Source organism: Ranitomeya imitator, chromosome 1 (assembly GCF_032444005.1).
Source record: "Ranitomeya imitator isolate aRanImi1 chromosome 1, aRanImi1.pri, whole genome shotgun sequence".
Classification (NCBI taxonomy): domain Eukaryota; kingdom Metazoa; phylum Chordata; class Amphibia; order Anura; family Dendrobatidae; genus Ranitomeya; species Ranitomeya imitator.
Genome location: NC_091282.1, coordinates 957,173,219 through 957,198,159, shown reverse-complemented (window position 1 = coordinate 957,198,159; position 24,941 = coordinate 957,173,219). Strand labels below are relative to the sequence as shown.

Here is a 24,941-nt window from a genome sequence, read left to right as displayed (position 1 = left end):
TGTGGGCTCACCGCCGGAGCCCACATCAAAGGGGGTGACACGGCATGCGCAGTACTAGTACGGCGCATGTCGTGAAGGGGTTAAAGAGCAAGTTCACATTTGGCAGATTTGCTGTGTAATTTCAGTACTGCAAATATACAGCAATTTCAAATACAAGAAGACGTTTTCAATCCTATACTCATGTAGCGGAAAAATACATAGAACTCAGCATTCTTATGCAGAAAATCCACTGATTGTCACCAAGTACTTTACCCTTTGTAAGAAATTTGTAGTCAAATCTGCATTTAACATGTTTCCAAAAGTTACAGAAATATGATAGCTGTAACTGCTCCTATATGGGTCATCACTTTTAGCCAAATTAAATCTGAAGATGTAATACCACCTTGCTCCACAAGTGGCAAACCGTAGGACTTGGCGGTTATTGTAAATTACTCTCCACTGTCTCCAGACTTCACATTATTAAGACTCATTTGTTTCTATATATGTATATATTACAATTACTCCATCTTGTCCTCTCTAGTTATCTCTAGTTATCACTAACACGCACTCTATAATAACGTAGTCAGTTTCACAAGCTCAAACTAGTGAAAGATCCTTTTTAAACCTGCATGAAGCATATTTTGTTCCTTAACCACTGAAGAATGGCTAAAAACATTGAGTGTTGGTATAACCAATTACTTAATAACACATTTATAATAGTAATGAAACTTTCCAATCACACACAGGATTTTATTATACTTTACTTTTATACAAAATGTCTCTAGGCTCAATTTTCTATCTGCCAACTAATAATACAGCATGTTACTTTTTATGCAATTATAATGACAAAGGCAAGCCTGTTACATAATGTACAGCTACAGAGTATGTGACCTGCTCAAGCATTGACAGATGTCTCAAGAAGTTAACTACATGGGTTATAACTTTTATCCGACTCTAAGGCACAATTATATGCTTTGTATTATTTTGTATTGGTTGCCATGAACTTGGTCATTTAAACTTCAAGCGCTTACCTAAAGGGAATCGGTCAGCAGGTTTTTGCTACCTCATGTGACAGCAGCCTGATGTAGGCAAAGAGAAGCTGAACCTGACAATGTATCACTTAGATTACGGGGTGCAGCCATTTAGACACAATCAGGCTTTTTAGATTTAGAGATGAAAAGCTGCTACTGCCCACACCAGGCTCTGTATGTATAATGTTCATAAACAGTGAGCTGCTTATCACAGGAGGGGGCGTGTCAGATCAGGGCTCACATGGCCAGTCACAGCAGTGATAAGCTACTGGTGTCAAAACAATCATTTTAAACAAACAAAGCCTCAAGCTTGATAAGAACGGCATCTCTGAAATCTCTATTTTAACCCCTACTTCATGCTGTCTTCAGGATACATAGCTGACAGATTCCCTTTAGATTTCAGGTGAAATTTATTGGTCCAAGTTAAAAGAGAAAAGTCATGCTCTACCAAAGACAATAGGTGAATTCAGAAATATCATTTACGTGAGTTTCAGAATTATCATGTTGTATTCAATCTATTATGCAGACCTATAAAGTACAATAAGAATAAACTTTGCAGTGCAAAAGAACAATGGAAGTTTCAAGATTAATGCATAGATGTAATCTGAGGATTAGATTTATTGCATACATAAAGTACCCCTCACTACTTTATACCCCTCACTTTGGAAATGTATTCTAATCAGACATTGTAGAACAGTAGAATAATATATACAATATATTTAAGTGTAATGATTCAGTATAAGCAACCATTTTTATTCATTTATCCTAAGCCAAGAATGAGCAGAAGGTATTATTTAATCTCTGCTCATTCTGGGTTTCGGAGTCTAGTGGGCAGTCTTCTGTGTTTACACTTGTAGTAAACCATTGTGTGAGGCCACACACCAAAGCCCCAAACGGGCAGTGGTTTAAATAAAAAAAAAATACTACTTACAGAATACACAATATTCCACAAAAATATATTTCAAGTAGCTCAGCTAATTTTGCTGTAAAAATGAGGCCTACAGATTGCACCACCTTTTTAAACATGACAGAATTCCTTCAATGGTTTTACTTGGTCTTACATGGACATGGTTTTAGATGGACAGCAGCAGGATCGACATCTATTACCTAATTACATGGCTGCACTTGCCTTTCAAAGTTGATTACAGGCAAAACTATTGTATGGAACAAGTTCAAATCCAAAGTGATTCTTTCTTAAACTCCTTTCACCCATATTCTGAAGACTAGGATTAGTCCAAGAGGCGTGCACCATTTCCTGATAGCAAGCCCACTGAGACGTGACTGTAAGTCTCTGGTACATAGGCAGAAGTCCACTGTGCACACCCTAAGCCATCCACAGGATTTAGAATTTAGGGAGGAGGGTGTAAGGTCACCTCAAACATCTGTCACACCTCAGTGTTCTTGCTATCAGAAGATGGGGCAGTGTAACAACTGTGTCGATTTGGGTCTCCTCTTTTTCCACTTCGGCCACTCGGCAATGGTGTGCCTTTATTGTATGAAAGACTTGATAGTGCCAGTCCAACTTTTTTCCTTGGACTTTTGTTGTTACTTTATGAGGGAGTTATGGAGTACATTTTAGTCTAGGTTTTATCACTCCTTCCTGAGAGCCCTCTCTTTGGCAACCAGCTATTTAAACCCAGAGTCCCACAGCAAGACAATAGCGTTGCTGCCCTAGTTTATACTGCTGTGTTGTACTCATGATTGTTTGCTCTGACTATTCCTGTTCTTTGATCTCAACATGTTTTTTGACCTCCTCTTGCTTTACAATTCTGTTCCTGATGTGACCTTTTGGATTTGACCCTTATTGGCTCTGGTTCACTCCTCTGGAAAACAGCCCTTCCGTGGAAGCAATCCATGGGACCCTGTTGTAAGACCAGATCCCTGGACAGGAACTAAAAGGTGATGGTCAAGGTTCCTCTGGAATCTGTCAGAGGAGAGGCTTGTGCCAAGTTTGTCCGAGGTAGCCTTTTTGAAAATGTGGCCTCTGACAGTCCTGCAGGCAGGATTTTTGTTGTATATTCTAAGGACTTGGAACCATCTAAATGGCATATCTTTTGGAAAAGTTCTTGGCCTTAAAATATGCAACAAAAGATGTTTGAGGATCAATGCAGGTGAGAAATGCTACATACTGTGAACTTGTCTCATATAATGGAGATGCCTGTCATCAGATTTCAAAGACAAATGCAGCCATGAAATTAGTTTATATATGTAGATCCTGCTGTCAAGTTCCATTTAGCAAATGTTCAAGGGACAGGATTTTGTGGCACTTACTATTATAGCAGTATTACAAGTTCACTTTCTTTCTCTTGATAGTGCAGCCTTCCGCACAGACTTCACAGCTTTATTGTCTTCACACTGGCTGCTTGTGGACCAGCATGGAAAAAGCCACAATAAGCCCAGAATTGGGAAGTAAAAACAATTGTGATCTTTATATTTGATGCTTGATTACAAAACCAGAGTGGAGGACAATAGACAAATGAGTACAGCTTATAAGTTTGGAGCGTTAGGAACCTAAAATATGTATGTTAACAAGGCACAATTAAGCCACAAAACACACCCGTTACCTATAAAACCTCTAAAAGAAGAAACAAGGGTCATGTTCAATAAATAGCAATGCATCATTTTTATCCGTAAGCTTAAAACTAAGGGAACACCAGCGTTGAAGTGTAAAATAGAGTGTCACAATTTAATAGAGACTTTCTAATTTCTCTTCTTCGCACTTGTTTCTTAAACACTTAAATGCATATGTCAAAAACTCTTAGTTTCCCCATTGTGAATGTAATGTCTTGCGACTTTTGAGACATTATGCTGTTTACCATAAGGAGCATGAAACAAGACCTGTCCATCAGTCTCCACTAATTGAAAAACACTTCACATAGGAAAGCTGTTTATAATTGGACAGGTCTTATCGTATGCTCATTCACCAGCAGCAATTTTGTGGACCTTCTGTGAAGAAAAAAAGAAGGCGAAACTAAGGCCGCGTTCACACGGTCAGTATTTGACATCAGTATTTGGCCGGCCTCACACTCAGCGTATAAAAATACGGTCCGTAATTTACGGCTGTAATACGCTGAAAAGTCCCCAAAATAGTGGTCCGTATCTCCTCCGTAGGCAGGGTGTGTCAGCGTATTTTTCGCAAAGCATCCTCCGTATGTAATCCGTATGGCATCCGTACTGCGAGATTTTCTCGCAGGCTTGCAAAACCGACATACGGATATACAAGGGATCCATGTGCTCAAAAAATAATAAAAACATATATACTGTATATATATATATATATATATATATATATATATATATATATATATATATATATGTTAGTGAGACACATATATGTATATATATTAATATTTCATCCAGCGCGAGATAGCAAAAGCCGGCAATTGAATTACCAGCTTTTAAGCTATCTCCTTCAAAAACCCGACATGATTTGAGACATGGTTTACATACAGTAAACCATCTCATATCCCCCTTTTTTTGCATATTCCACACTACTAATGTTAGTAGTGTGTATGTGCAAAATTTGGCCGTTCTAGCTATTAAATTAAAGGGTTAAATGGTGGAAAAATTGGCGTGGGCTCCTGCGCAATTTTCTCCGCCAGAGTAGTAAAGCCAGTGACTGAGGGCAGATATTAATAGCCTGGAGAGGGTCCATGGTTATTGGCCCCCCTGGCTAAAAACATCTGCCCCCAGCCACCCCAGAAAAGGCACATCTGGAAGATGCGCCTATTCTGGCACTTGGCCACTCTCTTCCCATTCCCGTGTAGCGGTGGGATATGGGGTAATGAAGGGTTAATGCCACCTTGCTATTGTAAGGTGACATTAAGCCAGAATAATGGAGAGGCGTCAATTATGACACCAATCCATTATTAATCCAATTGTATGAAAGAGTTAAAAAAAACACACACACAATTATTAAAAGGATTTACACGTAAAGGATTAGTAATAATCAATCATTATCATAATAAAAATGGTCAGATTTGCTCTCACCTTTGTATAAATGAGTTGTTAACTCCTCTGTGATCCAAGTCATGGCTTAATGTGGCAATCATCAAGGATAAAATCTCTAGATCATTGAGCTTATTCTATAGGAAGAAATACATGTATAGAATGGCATTAACAGCAGCTTTTGGAGTAATACTTTCTTTTATGCCTTTAGTTTTAGGATGGTTTAATTAAAGTACCCTAAACCAGGTAATAATAAATATTTTTTTCTGACATCTATTTATTTTCGAAAATCCAAGTGATAGAAAGTGAGGCCTTTCCTTCTTCCATGCAGTAATAAAATACCTTACTGTCTTTATCATAGATTTAGGAGGATTCTACACCCCTACCTAAAGTACTGTTGTGGCACCCCAGGAGTCCGGGTACCACAGTGGTATTGCCTTCCTCTCGGGGAGGGTGATGCAATGCCTGGAGGCGAGGAGGATCCCTTTAATAGGTAACACATACATGCAGCATGTTCTGACTCCAGGCCAGAAGGGGGAGCTCTGGCTTGAAGGAGGAGTTAGTTCAGTCTGTAGGAAAGTGTGAGGGAGAAGGAGCACAGGAGAAGTGAGCAGCTGGAGGGGAGCTGTGACTGAGCTCCTTCCACGCTGAAGCGCAGGAACCGGGCACCAGGAGTCCGAGGCTGTGTGGGACTGTATGCCCTACAGCAGAAACCGGCAGGAGATTTAAAGTTGCCTGTCCACAACCACACCCAAAGGTACAGAAACATATAGAGCCCGGAGTCGCCGCTGTGGAGACACCTGTGAAAAGGCTCGCATTGCCTGCCATACGGGTACAGTCCTAGGACAAAGAGAGAGAGGACCTTGTGAGAAGCTTCAGGCAGCTAGGACGCATAGTACAGCGCAGTAAGGGAGGCTCAAACCCCACCTGGTTAAAGGGACTCTTATTCATTTCCAGGCTGCCCAGACCCCACCACCACCTGTGATCCGCACGCTGGACTGTGGCTGCATACCACCAGTAAAAGGTAAAGAGACTGCATCCTTGTGTTCTCCAATTCTTTCTGGCACTACACTGCCTGTCATCTTTATCCACTACACCGGGAACCCTGGGGACTAAGCTACACCTGTGGGAAGCCATACCATCCCTGATGCAGTACCATCATTCCCAGTGGACCCCTTTAAGCAGCGTTGGTCATCTCTGACTGAATACCACAGATGGCTTCACGAACATTCTTTATTCAAAACAACACCTTTAAAGACTTTCCCTTCAACTTGGACATCCTGGACCACTGACTGGGTGGCTGCCACCGTGACTACCCCTTTAATGACCACCGGACCTGGCCCGAGTACCCCAGGGTCCTAGCAGGCACTCAACTGTGTACCTTCTTCTGTGGTTTATTTTTTGTTCACACATTTTTTTATACTATACTTGGTACATGACTATGGAGGGGACATGTTGCCTGAGTGGTTTACATTTGTTTGCATTTAGAGATATGCTTTAAATCAGCTTTATTGAGCATAGTTATATATTTATTTTTATTTATTGATAATATGTTTTGTATAAATCATGTTTATTGAATGAAGCAAAAAAGAATAAAGGTGAACAGTACAATCAAGTATATCAGCAGGATACCAGGTAGAAATACTTGTTAATCAGGAGATAAGTTACAACACCAAGCATCTTGCATTTTAACATTATAATGAATAATACTACTGATTGGTATTATATAGTGTTAACAAAAAGAACTACTGAATTGGTTAACAACCAAAACTAAATCTTATTATGATTATTCAGTAGTCACAGTGGTTATTCAAACTAGTAGAGGGTAGAGAGACAAACTAAGAGGTTAAGATAAAGAAGAGGAAGGGGGGTAGAAAGAAGAGGAGAGGATTGGGTGGGGTAATGGGGTAAATTGAAGGGAAGTGTGGCTACCGTCCCATCCCAGCAGCCAGGGCGCGAGCCGAAGAATGATCTAGTAATAAACGAGAGTAAGTTGTGCATTGCGTCAAGCTCCAGAGATCCAGAGATCCAGGTCAGGGGTTTCCCTGAAAGCTATCCATGGAGCCCATGTAGTATAGGTTTTATCTACACTACCTGGGGATTGATTTATTAATTGCTCCATTCTGTAGATATCATTCAGCTCCGCCACAAACTCCGCACGCGAGGGGAATTTTTCTTGTTTCCAGAAGCGTGGGATCAGGTTCCTAACCGCAGTGAGAAAGTGTCTGAGGATGCCCTTCTTATACCGAGAGATCGACAAATCACATAGGGATAGTAATGCTAAGCTTGGAGAGGATTGGATCTGCGTGATAGACATCTTGTTATGGAGTTCAAAGACGGCCAACCATAGGGCTTTTATGGGGGGACAGTCCCACCAAGTGTGAATATAGGAACCCGTCTCCTTTAGGCATCTCCAGCAAATGTCAGGAGTCGTGGGGAATACCGCATGCACCATAGAGGGACATCTGTACCATCTTGTTAGGATCTTGTAGCTCCTCTCCTGCGAAACCGCACATAGTGACGATCTAAACGTGAAGAGAAGAATTTTTTCTCTATCCTCAGGCAGCAGTGTTCCTCCCAGTTCGCTCTCCCATTTCGAGAAGAATGCTGGTGAACCCTGCAGTGGAGCCCTTCCCCCCTGGAAGATTTTATATAACAATGAGACGGTATATTGATAATATGTTTATTAACGTCTATTGGTGAATGTTTTGGGCATGCTCTGTGAACTTTGCAGAGGTCATTGTGCAGGACGGGGAGCAGGTGAGCTGTGACTAGTGATGGGTGAGTATGCCCGTTACTCAAGATTTCCCGAGCATGCTCGGGTGTTCTCCGAGTATTTTGCCATGCTCGGAGATTTAGTTTGTATCGCCGCAGTTGCATGATTTGTGGCTGCTGGACAACCTGAATACATGTAGGGATTGCCTGTTTGTTTGGGAATCCTCACATGTATTCAGGCTGTCTAGCAGCCGCAAATCATGTGTTGTGAATTCTGTTGTTAAGCTCCCTCCTGTGGTCATGAATGGTACTTCGGCTGGTTCTGTCCATGGGCTTCCTCTGGTGGTTGTGAGTGGGGCTGCGGCTTCTGAGGTTCCTTCCACAGGTGACGAGGTTAATTCGTTAGCTGGCTGCTCTATTTAACTCCACCTAGATCATTGCTCCATGCCACCTGTCAATATTCCAGTATTGGCCTAGTTCGCTCCTGGATCGTTCTTGTGACCTGTCTTCCCAGCAGAAGCTAAGTTCCTGCTTGTTTTTCTCTGTTTGCTATTTTTTCTGTCCAGCTTGCTATTTTGATTTTTGTCTTGCTTGCTGGAAGCTCTGGGACGCAGAGGGAGCGCCTCCGCACCGTGAGTCGGTGCGGAGGGTCTTTTTGCGCCCTCTGCGTGGTCTTTTTGTAGTTTTTTGTGCTGACCGCAAAGTTACCTTTCCTATCCTCTGTCTGTTCAGTAAGTCGGGCCTCACTTTGCTAAATCTATTTCATCTCTGTGTTTGTAATTTTCATCTTAACTCACAGTCATATGTGGGGGGCTGCCTGTTCCTTTGAGGAATTTCTCTGAGGCAAGGTAGGCTTTATTTTTCTATCTTTAGGGCTAGCTAGTTCCTTAGGCTGTGACGAGGTGCCTAGGGAACGTCAGGAGCGCTCCACGGCTATTTCTAGTGTGTGTGAAAGGATTAGGGATTGCGGTCAGCAGAGTTCCCACGTCTCAGAGCTTGTCCTGTATTATTAGTAACTATCAGGTCATTCCGTGTGCTCTTAACCACCAGGTCCATTATTGTCCTCACCACCAGGTCATAACAATCATGCAGTTGCGGTGACACAAACTAAATCTCCGAGCACGCCCAAATACTCGGAGAACACCAGAGCATGCTTGGGAAATCTCGAGTAACGAGCACACTCGCCCATCACTAGTGACCATCTATTGCAAGTACAGTGATCCTGTAGTATCTACATATCTGGCAAAAATTAAGAGACCACTGCAAAATTTTCAGTTTGTCTGATTTTTCTCTTTGTAGGTATATTTTTGAGTAAAATTTAAATTGTACTTTTATTCTATAAACTACTAACAGTAGGTCTCCAAAGTTTCAAGCAATACATTTTGTATTTATTTTCTGAAAATGAGAAATGGTCAAAATGCATTGCTTGCAGACCTGAAATAATGCAAAAAACAAGTTCACAATCATTTAGAAACAACAATACTAATGGTTTAACTCAGGAAGAGTTCAGAAATCAATATTTTGTGGAATAACCATGATTTTTATTCACAGCTTTCATGCGTCTTGGCATGCTTTCCACCAGTCTTTCACACTGCTTTTGGGTGATATTATGCCACGCCTGGCACAAAAATGTAAGCAGTTCTTCTTTGTTTGATGGCTTGTGACTATCCATCTTCCTCTTGATTACATTCCAGAGGTTTTCAATGGGATTCAGGTCTGGAGATTGGGCTGGCCATGACAGGGATTTGATGTGATGGTCCTTCATCCACACCTTGATTGAACTAGCTGTGTGGCATGGCGCAATGTCCTTCTGGAAAAAACAGTCCGCAGAGTTGGAGAACATAGCCTGAGCAGAAGGAATCAACTGTTGTTCCAGGATAACTTTGTATGTGGCTTGATTCATACGTCCTTTGCAAAGATTGACCTGCCCAATTCCAGCCTTGCTGAAGCATCCCCAGATCATCACCAATCCTTCATTACATTTCAGAGTGGGTGCAAGACACTGTGGCTTGTACGCGTCTCCAGGTCTCCGTCTAACCATTAGATGACCAGGTGTTGGGCAAAGCTAAAAATTAGACTCATCATAGAAGATTACTTTACTCCAGTCCTCCATGGTCCAATCCTTATGGTCTTTGGCAGAATTCAGCCTGGCTCTCTGTTGCTTCTCATTGATAAAAAGTTTTTTTCTAACTTTACTTGACTTGAGTCCTTCCTCTAGGAGCCTGTTATGAACTGTTGTTGCCATGCACTTCACCTCAGCTGCAATTTGCCATTCCTTTTGTAGGTCACTTGATGTCATCCTGTGTTTGTTGAATGACATTCGAATAAGATGACGGTCATCCCGGTCAGCAGAGAGTCGTTTTTGCCCTCTGCCGGTCTGCAGCTTTGTTGTCCCCAATGTCTGCTGCTTGACCCAATTGTAATGGACTGCCGTCTTAGAAATGTTAAGGATGGAGGCAGCATGACGCTTACTGTGTCCCTCTGCTAGTAAAGACAGAATTGAGCTCTTCTTTTCCTCACTCAAGACTTTTCAGTTCAACTCCTTTGGCATGGTTAAAAGTTATTTTTTCATTCCTATTACCATATTTTTCGGACAATAAGATGCACCTGACCATAAGACGCACCTAGGCTTCAGAGGAGGAAATTAGGAAAAAAAAAACTGAAGCAATAAATGTGGTCAATTCTGTACTTAAGATCACCTATACTGGTAAATATGGTCCCCTCATCCTGGTATGCATGGCCCTCATCCCCACCCTGGTATGCATGGCTCGATCATTATTTTGGTATGCATGGCCCCATCCATATTCTGGTATGATTCGCCCCATCCCAGTCCTAGTATGCATGGTCCCATTCTTATTGTGATATGATTGATTGGCCCCATCCTGTTCCTGGTATGATTGAATGATCCCACCCAGTTCCTGGTATGATTGATTGGCCCCATCCAGTTCCTGGTATGATTGATTGGCCCCATCCCTTTTCTGGTATGATTGACTGGCCCCATCCCGTTCCTGGTATGATTGATTGGCCCCATCCAGTTCCTGGTATTATTCATTGGCCCCATCCAGTTCCTGGTATGATTGATTGGCCCCATCCAGTTCCTGGTATGATTGATTGGCCCCATCCAGTTCCTGGTATGATTGCTTGGCCCCATCCCATTCCTGGTATGATTGATTGGCCCCATCCAGTTTCTGATATGATTGATTGGCCCCATCCCAGTCCTGGTATCCATGGCCCCATCAGAAAAGATAAAAAAAAATAAAAACCTTTACGCTTACCTTCCTCCGCTCCCTCGCAGTCGCAGAGTCCTGCTCCGGTGCCAGCAGCTGCTTAATGTTTGTAAACAGTGCATGGCAGGGATATCATGCGCTCGCTGCTCACAAGCAGAGCACAGCTGCCGGAATACTCACCGGGTGATCAGAGATCGCGGTGAGTATCCATAATAATATTCTGAATATTAATTTCTCTTAAGTATCGGCACACGTGACCTCCGGCCCCAGCAGGAATCAGGCAGCTGACAATGCGCGCTGCTGAAGAGTAATGGATACTCACCACGATCTCTGATGAACACCCGGTGAGTATTCCGGCAGCTGTGCTCTGCTTGTGAGCATCACCTCAGCTGAATGATTTACAGCTTTTAGCCTGCATAAGTACATGTGGGGGTTGCCTGGTTGCTAGGGAATCCCCACATGTAATCAAGCTGGCTAAGAGATGTAAATCATTCAGCTGAGGTGAGGAAAACTAAATCTCCGAGCACTTAAAAATACTCGGAGGTCACCCAAGCGTGCTCGGGAAATCTCGAGTAACGAGTATATTCGCTCATCACTAATGATGATCAAATAACTAATGGAAAGTGATTTCTACAAAACAAGAAGTGTCTGACTCGATGACCGAAGTAGAAACTGCAAGACTTCAGGATGTTAAATATACATAATGAAATGTAAAATTCATTAAACAAATGAACAAACATTCTTAAAAATATGTTCAATATAAAAACTTGCTTTTGAAACGTGTCATTTTTCTGATGACAGATTCCGTTTAATCATGAAAAAAAAAAAAGATTTTCTTTTGCCAAATCATGCCCCAAAAAGTTCTATTGAAAGTGGTTTTCTCCTAATTGCATGATTTAATACCTATCACAGGGTTGGGGATAAAGGTTAGATCAGTAAGGAAATCCAAACTCTTTAAATCCATCAAATGCTAGAACAAAGTCCCTTGTCCATCATACAATAACATACAATAAATTATATCATATTCATTTTGGTGTCCTGTTGAACTGTTATAAAAAATTACGATCACACAGTTTTTAGACATATATTTTCAAGCAGATCTGCTTAAAAAATCGACGTCAAAATCCGCTTCAAATTCTTTGTGAGTTTTCACAAGGTTTGGAAAATCTTGCCACTGAAAAAAAAAGTTACCCGTCACATCTTTGATGTGAATTTATAATAAAATCTGCCCCACACTTGACACTTTCAGGTCTAAAGGCAACAAAAAGCTGTGAAAAAAAAAGAAACAATTTAAAAGCCTCTTCAAAATTCAAGTCAGATCTGAAAACATTTTGGAAAAATGAGAGGATTCCTAAAGCTGATTTTTTGGGGAAAACCACGTTAGATGTTTACACCACAAAAAACTCTGTGTGAACATACCCATGTCTGAATAATTGTAAACTGAAGAGGTCGCTAATGCTTTTCCAATTAGGGTACGCTCACATGCGAGAGAATCGGGCCAATTATACTAATGGCACTCGGAGTGTCATCTGAGTGTGATCTGATACACCCGCAGGAGAGAATCGCAGAACAGGTGCGGTGCAGCCGAGTGCAGTCCGATGTTTAACACGCACCCGTAAACTTGTATGGGTGTGAGTGATACAAATATCGGAGGCAGTCACAGCTCACTGAAATTGTTTTTCCATTGGCATGAGAAATTAATCGCAGATCTCCATTGCCCCACAATATAACCTTGGGCCGAATGCTATCTAATAAAACATCGGATAGCATTCAGATGTGACATACTCCAGTGTGAATCCAGGAAAAAGATGTGCACACTGTCACTGGGTTGGTGCAGGCATGAACAAAATAGTCCAAGTATAGGAAAAATCAGCCGCACTCAAATGGTTGAAAGTTCAGCAAACTGTGTAGTTTCTTTATTAACATATACAATAAACATCACCAGGTGCTTTTTTAGGAGGTAAATGGGTGGCGGACTATTCAATTCGGGTAACGTTTCGACCCCAGCGGGTCTTTATCAAAACCTCACTTATGCCAAAGAGGTAGAGGAGAGGAGAAAGAGCCGAGTTCCCATAGGGCAGCTCTGGTGGAGTTGTGTGGAAGCGCGTCCGCCTGGTGGGTGATACTCCAGTGTGAGCAAATCCTTACACTGACTGTTGCATAGAAGTAAATAGGAGGCCACATCACTGTCCTTGATTAGCGAGTCTTGTGGCTATAGATCTGGAGTTACATTTCTACAGCTCGTTTGTTCATTTATTCACTCTAAGGTCAGGATCACACTTGCGACAAACTCACATGAGTCTTGCATTTCAATACGCGGCACTGCCGCCGGCACTTGGGAAATTAGTGTGCGGCTGCATGTATTTCTATGCAGCTGAGCGCTCCAGTCCCGAGTGTCGGTGGCAGTGCCGGGTATTGAAATGCAAGACTCGTGTGAGTTTGTCGCAAGTGTGATCCCAGCCTAAATACGGTATCAGTTGTCTTAATCTGGATTTAGTCAAATACCTGAATTTTGCCAGTCCTCAGGGCAGCAAACATGCATTGTGCTGTGTTGAAGGCATGTCTCCAGTTGTGATAGGCTACATTCTTCCGATAGTTTTTCTTTACGCTTAGAATCCATCTGCACAGAGTCTGTAATTAAAGTGAAAGCAATTATTGACAACACTATAGACAAACAGGAAGTATGGCGCTTGTTTGCAGATCTCACGGTTGTTGAAAGGTAATAAGGTTGGAAATTTCTATATGTTGTTATTACAGGTACAGGTAATAGAACCTATCAAAATTCAGTCTGGTCATTGCAACCTGAACTCGGACTGTGAAAAACACTTGTCTGAAACAAGACTTAGATGTTCTGCTGAATTTGGAGGTCTGCACGAAAATAAGTGTAAGCAGGTTGCAGGATGCAGTAACGCAAGAAAAGCAGAGCAAGGATTAGCAATTTAATTTGACAGTAAAGATACTCCTCGCAGGGAGTTGCACAGTTAACCCTCCGTCAGGAACAATATTCGCACTAACTCGTAATGGAACAATGTGCCTGTCAAGCACAGGCTACAAAAATGCCTAGAATATCTAATTTTCTCAATTTCAGTGATCTAAAAGTGATCATAGACCTTCATAGGGATGTAATAAAACAAAACAGACGTCTTAGGTGCAAAACAAACCCATTTACTCAACATAAAAGTAATAACTTTGATATACACAAATTTAAAAACTCCCAACAAATAGCCCCCAATGATATCAAGTAATGGTTATTAACCCCTTCATGACCCAGCCTATTTTGACCTTAATGACCTTGCCGTTTTTTGCAATTCTGACCAGTGTCCCTTTATGAGGTAATAACTCGGGAACCCTTCAACGGATCCTAACGGTTCTGAGACTGTTTTTTTGTGACATATTGGGCTTAATGTTATTGGCAAATTAAGGTCAATAATTTTCAAATTTTTAATTTTTATTCTGTTAAACCAGAGAGTTATGTGACACAAAATAGTTAATAAACAACATTTCCCACATGTCTACTTTACATCAGCACAATTTTGGAAACAACATTTTTTTTTGCTAGGAAGTTATAAGGGTTAAAATTTGACCAGCAATTTCTCATTTTTACAACGAATTTTACAAAACCATTTTTTTTACGGACCACTTCACATTTGAAGTCAGTTTGAGGGGTCTGTATGGCTGAAAATGCCCAAAATGCCCAAAAGTGACACCATTCTAAAAACTGCACCCCTCAAGGTACTCAAAACCACATTTAAAGGGAACCTGTCACCCCGAAAATCGCCCTCAACAGGGCAGAGCAAAGTACGCCTGCGCCGGAGCCGTGGCTGAAGATCAGAAGAGGACGTCTTGTAATGAAGATAGGAGGCGCCGGAGCGGACCGGAGACGCCCATCAGACCTGACCAGCAGCGGGACGCCCCGGGGTGAGTATAATATAACGTCTTTTTCTCATCTTTCAGGTAACATCGGGAACTTATCTACAGCATTACAGAATGCTGTAGATAAGCCCCTGATGCCGGTGGGCTTACCTCACCCGCGATTTTCGGGGTGACAGGTTTCCTTTAAGAAGTTTATTAACCCTTCAGTTACTTCACAGTAGCAGAAGCATCATGGAAGGAAAAAATGAACATTTAACTTTTTAGTCACAAAAATGATGTTTTAGCAACAATTTTTTTTTATTTTCCCTAGGGTAGAAAGAGAAACTGGACCCCAAACGTTATTGTACAATTTGTCCTGAGTACGCCGATACCTCATATGTGGGGGGAAACCACTGTCTGGGCGCACGACAGGGCTTTGAAGGGAAGGAGCGCCATTTGACTTTTCAATTAAAAATTGGCTCCAATTTTTAGCGGACACCATGTCATGTTTGGAGAGCCCCTGTGTGCCTAAACATTGGAGCTTCCCCACAAGTGACCCCATTTTGGAAACTAGACCCCCCAAGGAGCTAATCTAGATGCATAGTGAGCACTTTGAACCCCCAGGTGCTTCACAAATTGAGCCGTAAAAATGAAAAAGTACTTTTTTTTTCACAAATTTTTTTATTTTAGCCTCATTTTTTCATTTTCACATGGGCAACAGGATAAAATGGATCCTAAAATGTGTTGGACAATTTCTCCTGAGTACACTGATACCTCATATGTGGGGGTAAACCACTGTTTGTGCACACGGCAAGGCTCGGAAGGGAAGGAGCGCCATTTGACTTTTGAATGAAAAATTAGCTCCAATCGTTAGCGGACACCATGTCGCGTTTGGAGAGCCCCTGTGTGCCTACACATTGGAGCTCCCCCACATGTGACCCCATTTTGGAAACTAGACCTCCCATGGAACTAATCTAGATGTGCGGTGACCGCTTTAAACCCCCAAGTGCTTCATATAAGTTTAGAACGCAGAGCCGTGAAAATAAAAAAATCATTTTTCTTTCCTCAAAAATTATTTTTTAGCCTGCAATTTTTTATTTTCACAAGAGTAACAGGAGAAATTGGACCACAAAAGTTGTTGTTCAGTTTGTCCTGAGTATGCTGATGCCCCATATGTGGGGGGAACCACTGTTTGGGCACACGTTGGGGCTCAGAAGGGAAGTAGTGACTTTTGAAATGCAGACTTTGATGGAATGGTCTGCGGGCGTCACGTTGCGTTTGCAGAGCCCTTGATGTGCCTAAACAGTAGAAACCCCCCACAAGTGACCCCATTTTGGAAACTAGACCCCCATGGAACTTATCTAGATATGTGGTGAGCACTTTGAACCCCCAAGTGCTTCACAGAAGTTTACAACGCAGAGCCGTGAAAATAAAAAATCATTTTTCTTACCTCAAAAAAGATGTTTTAGCAAGCAATTTTTTATTTTCACAAGGGTAACAGGAGAAATTGGACCCCAATATTTGTTGCCCAGTTTGTCATGAGTATTCTGATATCCCATATGTGGGGGTAAACCACTGTTTGGGCGCACGTCAGGGCTCGGAAGGGAAGTAGTGACGTTTTGAAATGCAGACTTTGATGGAATGGTCTGCGGGCATCACATTGCATTTGCAGAGCCCCTGATGTGCCTAAACAGTAGAAACCCCCCACAAGTGACCCCATTTTGGAAACTAGGCCCCCCAAGGAACTTAGCTAGATATGTGGTGAGCACTTTGAACCTCCAAGTGCTTCACAGAAGTTTATAACGCAGAGCCGTGAAAATAAAAAAAAAAATTCTTTCCTCTAAACTTATGTTTTAGCAAGCAATGTTTTATTTTCGCAAGCGTAACAGGAGAAATTGGACCACAGTACTTGTTGCCCAGTTTGTCCTGAGTACGCTGGTACCCAATATGTGGGGGTAAACCACTGTTTGGGCGCACGTCGGGGCTCGGAAGGGAGGGAGCACCATTTGACTTTTTGAACGCAAGATTGGCTGGAATCAATGGTGGCGCCATGTTGCGTTTGAAGACCCCTGATGTGCCTAAACAGTGGAAACCCCTCAATTATAATTCCAACACTAACCCCAACACACCTCTAACCTTTATCCCAACTATAGCCATAACCCTAATCACAACCCTAACCCCAACACACCCCTAACCACAACCCTAACCCCAACACACCCGTAACCCTAATCTGTCATGATCCCAATGGCAGGGGATCACAAAAGGACAAGCACAAAAAACAAAACAAGCTCTAGGGTGATGGAAACTGAGCTGACCGCGATCCTGAACCTAAACACACAACTAGCTGTAGCCGGGGAACGTGCCTACGATGATCCTAGACGTCTCGCTCCAGCCGAAGGACTAACTTCCCCTATTAGAAGAAACACAGACCTCTCTTGCCTCCAGAGAACACCCCACAGAAATAGCAGCCCCCCACATGTAATGACGGTGAAATGAGAGGAAAGCACATACGTAGTTATGAAAACAGATTCAGCAAAATGAGGCCCGCTAAAGCTAGATAGCAGAGGATACAAAAGTGAACTGCGCGGTCAGCGAAAAACCCTACAAAAAACCATCCTGAAATTACTTGAACTCATGTGCCAACTCATGGAACATGAGGAGTAATATCAGCCCACTAGAGCAACCAGCAAAAAGGAATCACATATCTGCAAGCTGGACTAAGACAAAAATTAAGCAAAACGTGGAACAGGAAAATCAAAAACTTAGCTTGTCCTGAAGATTTACAGAAGCGGGAAGCAGAGGTAACAAAACACACTGATTACATTGATAGCCGGCGAGGAAATGACAAGAAAGCCAGGTTAAATAGGAAACTCCCATATCCTGATAAAACAGGTGGACACCCCAGACCGCAGAAAACACAAGTCACCCAGTACCATCAGTAACCACCAGAGGGAGCCCAAAAATAGAATCCACAACAGTACCCCCCCCTTGAGGAGGGGTCACCGAACCCTCACGAGAACCACCAGGGTGACCAGGATGAGCCCTATGAAATGCACGAACAAAATCAGCAGCATGAACATCAGAGGCAACCACCCAAGAATTATCCTCCTGACCATAACCCTTCCACTTGACCAAATATTGGAGTTTCCGTCTGGAAACACGAGAATCCAAGATCTTCTCCACAACATACTCCAATTCTCCCTCCACCAGCACCGGAGCAGGAGGTTCAAGCGAAGGAACAACAGGTACCTCATACCTCCGCAACAACGACCGATGGAACACATTATGAATAGCAAATGATGCCGGGAGATCCAAACGAAACGACACAGGGTTAAGAATTTCCAAGATCCTATAGGGACCGATGAACCGAGGCTTGAACTTAGGAGAAGAGACCTTCATAGGAACAAAATGAGAAGACAACCACACCAAGTCCCCAACACGAAGTCGAGGACCCACACGGCGACGGCGATTAGCAAACTGCTGAGCCCTCTCCTGGGACAACTTCAAATTGTCCACCACATGACTCCAAATCTGATGCAACCTATCCACCACCATGTCCACTCCAGGACAATCAGAAGGCTCCACCTGACCAGAGGAAAAATGAGGATGAAACCCCGAATTACAAAAGAAAGGAGAAACCAAGGTAGCAGAACTAGCCCGATTATTAAGGGCAAATTCGGCAAGCGGCAAAAAGGTAACCCAGTCATCTTGATCAGCAGAAACAAAACACCTTAAATAAGTTTCCAAGGTCTGATTAGTTCGTTCCGTCTGGCCATTCGTCTGAGGATGGAATGCAGACGAAAAGGACAAATCAATGCCCATCTTAGCACAGAACGTACGCCAAAATCTAGACACAAACTGGGATCCCCTGTCAGAAACGATGTTCTCCGGAATCCCATGCAAACGAACCACGTTCTGAAAAAACAGAGGGACCAACTCAGAGGAGGAAGGTAACTTAGGCAAGGGTACCAGATGAACCATCTTAGAAAAGCGGTCACACACAACCCAGATGACGGACATTTTTTGAGAGACAGGGAGATCCGAAACAAAGTCCATGGAAATGTGCGTCCAAGGCCTCTTCGGGATAGGCAAAGGTGACAACAATCCACTGGCCCGAGAACAGCAAGGCTTAGCCCGAGCGCAAACTTCACAAGACTGCACAAAAGAACGCACATCCCTCGACAAGGAAGGCCACCAAAAAGACCTGGCCACCAAGTCTCTAGTACCAAATATTCCAGGATGACCTGCCAACGCAGAAGAATGGACCTCGGAGATGACTCTACTGGTCCAATTATCCGGAACAAACAGTCTTTCAGGCGGACAATGATCAGGTTTATCCGCCTGAAACTCCTGCAAAGCACGTCGCAAGTCTGGGGAGACAGCCGACAAAATCACCCCATCCCTAAGGATACCAGTGGGCTCAGAATTTCCAGGGGAGTCAGGCACAAAACTCCTAGAAAGAGCATCCGCCTTCACATTCTTTGAACCTGGCAGGTATGAAACCACAAAATCGAAACGGGAGAAAAACAGTGACCAACGAGCCTGTCTAGGATTCAGACGCTTGGCAGACTCAAGGTAAATCAGATTTTTGTGATCAGTCAAGACCACCACACGATGTCTAGCACCCTCAAGCCAATGACGCCACTCCTCAAATGCCCACTTCATGGCCAAAAGCTCCCGATTACCAACATCATAATTCCGCTCAGTGGGCGAAAACTTTCTAGAAAAGAACGCACATGGCTTCATCACTGAGCAATCGGAGCTTCTCTGTGACAAAACCGCCCCCGCTCCAATCTCGGAAGCATCAACCTCAACCTGAAAAGGAAGCGAAACATCTGGCTGACGCAACACAGGAGCAGAAGAAAACCGGCGCTTAAGTTCCTGAAAGGCCTCCACAGCCGCAGGAGACCAATCAGCAACATCAGCACCCTTCTTAGTCAAATCCGTCAAAGGCTTAACAACACTAGAAAAATTAGTTATGAAACGACGATAAAAATTAGCAAAGCCCAAGAACTTCTGTAGACTCTTAAGAGATGTAGGCTGCGTCCAGTCACAAATAGCCTGAACCTTGACGGGATCCATCTCAATAGTAGAAGGGGAAAAAATATACCCCAAAAAAAGAAATCTTCTGGACTCCAAAGAGACACTTTGAACCTTTTACAAACAAAGAATTGGCCCGCAGGACCTGAAACACCTTCCTGACCTGCTGAACATGGGACTCCCAGTCATCAGAAAAAAACAAAACATCATCCAAATACACAATCATAAATTTATCCAGATATTCATGGAAAATATCGTGCATAAAGGACTGGAAGACAGAAGGAGCATTAGAAAGTCCAAAAGGCATCACCAAATACTCAAAATGGCCCTCAGGCGTATTAAATGCGGTTTTCCACTCATCACCCTGCTTTATCCGCACAAGATTATACGCACCCCGAAGATCAATCTTAGTGAACCATTTAGCCCCCTTAATGCGAGCGAACAAATCAGTCAACAATGGCAAAGGATACTGATATTTGACTGTAATCTTATTCAAAAGACGGTAATCTATACAAGGCCTCAAGGAACCATCTTTTTTGGCCACGAAAAAAAAACCTGCTCCCAAAGGGGACGAAGATGGACGGATATGTCCCTTTTCCATGGACTCCTTAACATAATCCCGCGTAGCAGTATGCTCTGGCACTGACAGATTGAACAAACGTCCTTTAGGAAATTTACTGACAGGAATCAAATCTATAGCACAATCGCAATCCCTGTGAGGAGGAAGCGAATTGAGCTTAGACTCCTCAAAAACATCCCGATAATCAGACAAAAATACAGGAACCTCAGAAGGAGTAGATGAAGCGATAGAAATCGGAGGTGCATCATCATGAACCCCCTGACATCCCCAGCTTAACACAGACATCGTTTTCCAGTCCAAGACTGGGTTATGAGATTGTAACCATGGCAGACCAAGCACTAAGACATCGTGTAAATTATACAGTACCAGGAAGCGAATCACCTCCTGATGAACGGGAGTCATACGCATGGTCACTTGTGTCCAGTACTGAGGTTTGTTCATAGCCAAAGGTGTAAAGTCAATTCCTTTCAAAGGAATAGGGACTTCCAGAGGCTCCAGACTAAACCCACAGCGGTTGGCAAATGACCAATCCATAAGACTCAGGGCAGCGCCTGAATCCACATAGGCATCGACGGAAATGGCTGATAATGAACAAATCAGAGTCACAGACAGAATGAATTTAGACTGTAAAGTACTAATGGCAACAGACTTATCAACCTTTTTTGTGCGTTTAGAGCATGCTGATATAACATGAGCTGAATCACCACAATAAAAACACAACCTATTTTTCCGCCTATAGTTTTGCCGTTCACTTCTGGACTGAATTCTATCACATTGCATTGTCTCAGGTGCCTGTTCAGAAGACACCGCCAAATGGTGCACAGGTTTGCGCTCCCGTAAACGCCGATCAATCTGAATAGCCATAGTCATAGACTCATTCAGACCTGTAGGCGCAGGGAACCCCACCATAACATCTTTAATGGCCTCAGAAAGGCCATCTCTGAATCTTGCAGCCAGGGCGCACTCATTCCACTGAGTAAGCACCGACCATTTCCGAAATCTCTGACAATATATTTCTGCTTCATCTTGCCCCTGAGAGAGAGAGCCAATAAAGCTTTTTCAGCCTGAATCTCTAGGTTTGGTTCCTCATAGAGCAAACCCAATGCCAGAAAAAACGCATCCACATTGAGCAACGCAGGATCCCCTGGTGCCAATGCAAATGCCCAATTCTGAGGGTCACCCCGCAGGAAAGATATAACAATTTTGACTTGCTGAGCAGGGTCTCCAGAGGAGCGAGATTTCAAAGAAAGAAACAACTTGCAATTGTTCCTAAAATTCAGAAAACTAGATCTATCTCCAGAAAAAAACTCTGGGATAGGAATTCTAGGTTCAGACATAGGAGCATGTACAACAAAATCTTGTATATTTTGAACCTTAGCAGCAAGATTATTCAGGCTGGAAGCCAAACTCTGGACGTCCATGATAAACAGCTGAGGTCAGAGCCATTCAGGGATTAAGAGGAGGTAAGACGCAGCCAGGCTGCAATTAATGCTAGGCAGCAAACTCTGAGGGAAAAAAAAAAAAAAACTTCCTCAGACTACTTTTCCTCCTACTTCAGCCAATACGATACCACTTTTTGGCCGGCTATACTGTCATGATCCCAATGGCAGGGGATCACAAAAGGACAAGCACAAAAAACAAAACAAGCTCTAGGGTGATGGAAACTGAGCTGACCGCGATCCTGAACCTAAACACACAACTAGCTCAAGCCGGGGAACGTGCCTACGATGATCCTAGACGTCTCGCTCCAGCCGAAGGACTAACTTCCCCTATTAGAAGAAACAGAGACCTCTCTTGCCTCCAGAGAACACCCCACAGAAATAGCAGCCCCCCACATGTAATGACGGTGAAATGAGAGGAAAGCACATACGTAGTTATGAAAACAGATTCAGCAAAATGAGGCCCGCTAAAGCTAGATAGCAGAGGATACAAAAGTGAACTGCGCGGTCAGCGAAAAACCCTACAAAAAACCATCCTGAAATTACTTGAACTCATGTGCCAACTCATGGAACATGAGGAGTAATATCAGCCCACTAGAGCAACCAGCAAAAAGGAATCACATATCTGCAAGCTGGACTAAGACAAAAATTAAGCAAAACGTGGAACAGGAAAATCAAAAACTTAGCTTGTCCTGAAGATTTACAGAAGCGGGAAGCAGAGGTAACAAAACACACTGATTACATTGATAGCCGGCGAGGAAATGACAAGAAAGCCAGGTTAAATAGGAAACTCCCATATCCTGATAGAACAGGTGGACACCCCAGACCGCAGAAAACACAAGTCACCCAGTACCATCAGTAACCACCAGAGGGAGCCCAAAAACAGAATCCACAACACTAATCCCAACCCTAAGCCTAATCCTAACCCTAATCCCAACCCTAACCCTAATCCCAACCCTAACCACAACTTTAACCCCAACACACTCCTAACCCTATCCATAACCCTAACCACAAGCCTAATCTTAACCCTATTTCCAACCCTAGCCGTAATTCCAACCCTAACTCTAATTCCAACCCTAACCCTAAGGCTATGTGCCCACGTTGCGGATTCGTGTGAGATTTTTCCGCACCATTTTTGAAAATCCGCAGGTTAAAGGCACTGCATTTTACCTGCGGATTTACAGCGGATTTCCAGTGTTTTTTGTGTGGATTTCACCTGCGGATTCCTATTGAGGAACAGGTGTAAAATGCTGCGGAATCTGCACAAAATTGACATGCTGCGGAAAATACAACACAGCGTTTCCGCACGGTATTTTCCGCACCATGGGCACAGCAGATTTGGTTTTCCATAGGTTTACATGGTACTGTAAACCTGATGGAAAACTGCTACGAATTCTTAGCGGCCAATCCGCTGTGGATCCGCGGCCAATCCGCTGCGGATCCGCAGCCAAATCCGCACTGTGTGCAAATACCCTAAACCTAACCCTAACCCTAGCCCTAACCCTAACCCTAGTGGAAAAAGAAAAAAAATATATTTTCTTTATTTTATTATTGGCCCTACCTATGAGGGTGATAAAGGGGGGGGGGGGGTCATTTACTATTTTTTTTATTTTGATCACTGTGATAGGTTATATCACAGTGATCAAAATATACCTGGAACGAATCTGCCGACCGGCAGATTCGGCGGGCGCACTACGCATGCGCCCGCCATTTTGGAAGATGGCGGCGCCCAGGGAGAAGACGGACGGACACCGGGAGGCCCGGTAAGTATAAAGAGGGAAGATCGGAGCACGGGGGGGGGGGGTGGTTCGGAGGACTGGGGGTGGCATCGGAGCTCGGGGGGAGCGGGCAGGAGGATGGGAGAGCGGACAGGACGGCGGAGGGGAGCGGAGTACCGGGCGGAGGACCGGGGAGGCGATCGGTGGCGGTGGGGGGGTACACCAGTGTTTCCAGCCACGGCCGATGATATTGCAGCATCGGCCATGGCTGGATTGTAATATTTCACCAGTTTTTTAGGTGAAATATTACAAATCGCTCTGATTGGCAGTTTCACTTTCAAACAGCCAATCAGAGCGATCATAGCCACGGGGGGGGGGGGAGGAGGGGTGAAGCCACCCCCCCTGGGCTAAAGTATCACTCCCCCTGTCCCTGCAGATCGGGTGAAATTGGAGTTAACCCTTTCACCCGATCTTCAGGGACGCGATCTTTCCATGACGCCCCATAGGCGTCATAAGTCGGATTGGCACCGACTTTCATGACGCCTACATGGCGTCAAAGGTCGGGAAGGGGTTAAAAAGAGAAAATTTTGGCACAAAAACTTTTTCTAGGCACCTAGAATAATATTATACACAGAATTAATCTGAATTAGATCCTGAAGGTTCCCCAGAAAAAACACATTTGCAAAGCAAAGAGCAAGAATTGCAATACATTTTTGCATGTGTCAGACAGATTGCATGATGACATTTGAGACATTCATAATTAGAAAGCCTTCTGTTCCCACTTTCCATGGTGCAGGTGGTGCATCTCCTTCTTTTGGGAGGTGGTACAGGTGTTGAATTTTCAGTATCAATATCTGGGCGGAATCTTTTGAGCCTAACTTGAAGGCCAGAGGGGATACCGATGGTTTTCATACTTCTCCTGCGTAGCTCTCCAAGCATTAGTTCATGGGCCAATTTTTTCAGGTACAATCGTCTACGGAGTGGTTCAAGCTGGTTTTCAAGGTAAATGATTTGTGAATTCATACCACCCAAATTTAGCATAGCGAAAAATATGACCATTGGTGAGCACTTGGTGTTTCTGCTGACGCTGAAAGTTGAGCACATCTGATCAGCTGTATCAACATCCCCTTTGGTTTAATTATAAAATGTAATAATCTCTGTTTTTTGTTGTGCTTCAGATTTAGGATCGATGGCATCATCATTATGAAGCGTTGAGAGAAGAAGTACATTTTTTTTTTCGCGTGGTACATAGGAAACCAAAACCTTTCCATCATGGAATGCAAACATACTGCTGTACTGTTTTTTCCCTGTCACAGCAACAAGCTGTGGCGGCAATTCTTTTTTATTTTTTCTTACAGTTCCGACATATGAAAGCTTCTGCATTTTTAGATAATCAATAAGATCACAATTTG

At 43.3% G+C, this 24,941-nt stretch overlaps 1 protein-coding gene across 2 annotated transcripts in view; it reads right to left on the bottom strand.

Moving 5' to 3' along the window:
* Window positions 1–24,941, bottom strand: part of PDE5A (phosphodiesterase 5A) — a 518,628-nt gene that overhangs the window by 105,841 nt on the left and 387,846 nt on the right. For both annotated transcript variants that reach the window (XM_069743739.1, XM_069743740.1), the window contains exons 13-14: window positions 13,406–13,531; window positions 5,001–5,095 (exon numbers count right to left, since the gene is read on the bottom strand). In XM_069743739.1, the coding sequence (XP_069599840.1) occupies window positions 5,001–5,095; window positions 13,406–13,531 (221 nt within the window). The remainder of the gene's footprint in view (window positions 1–5,000; window positions 5,096–13,405; window positions 13,532–24,941) is intronic.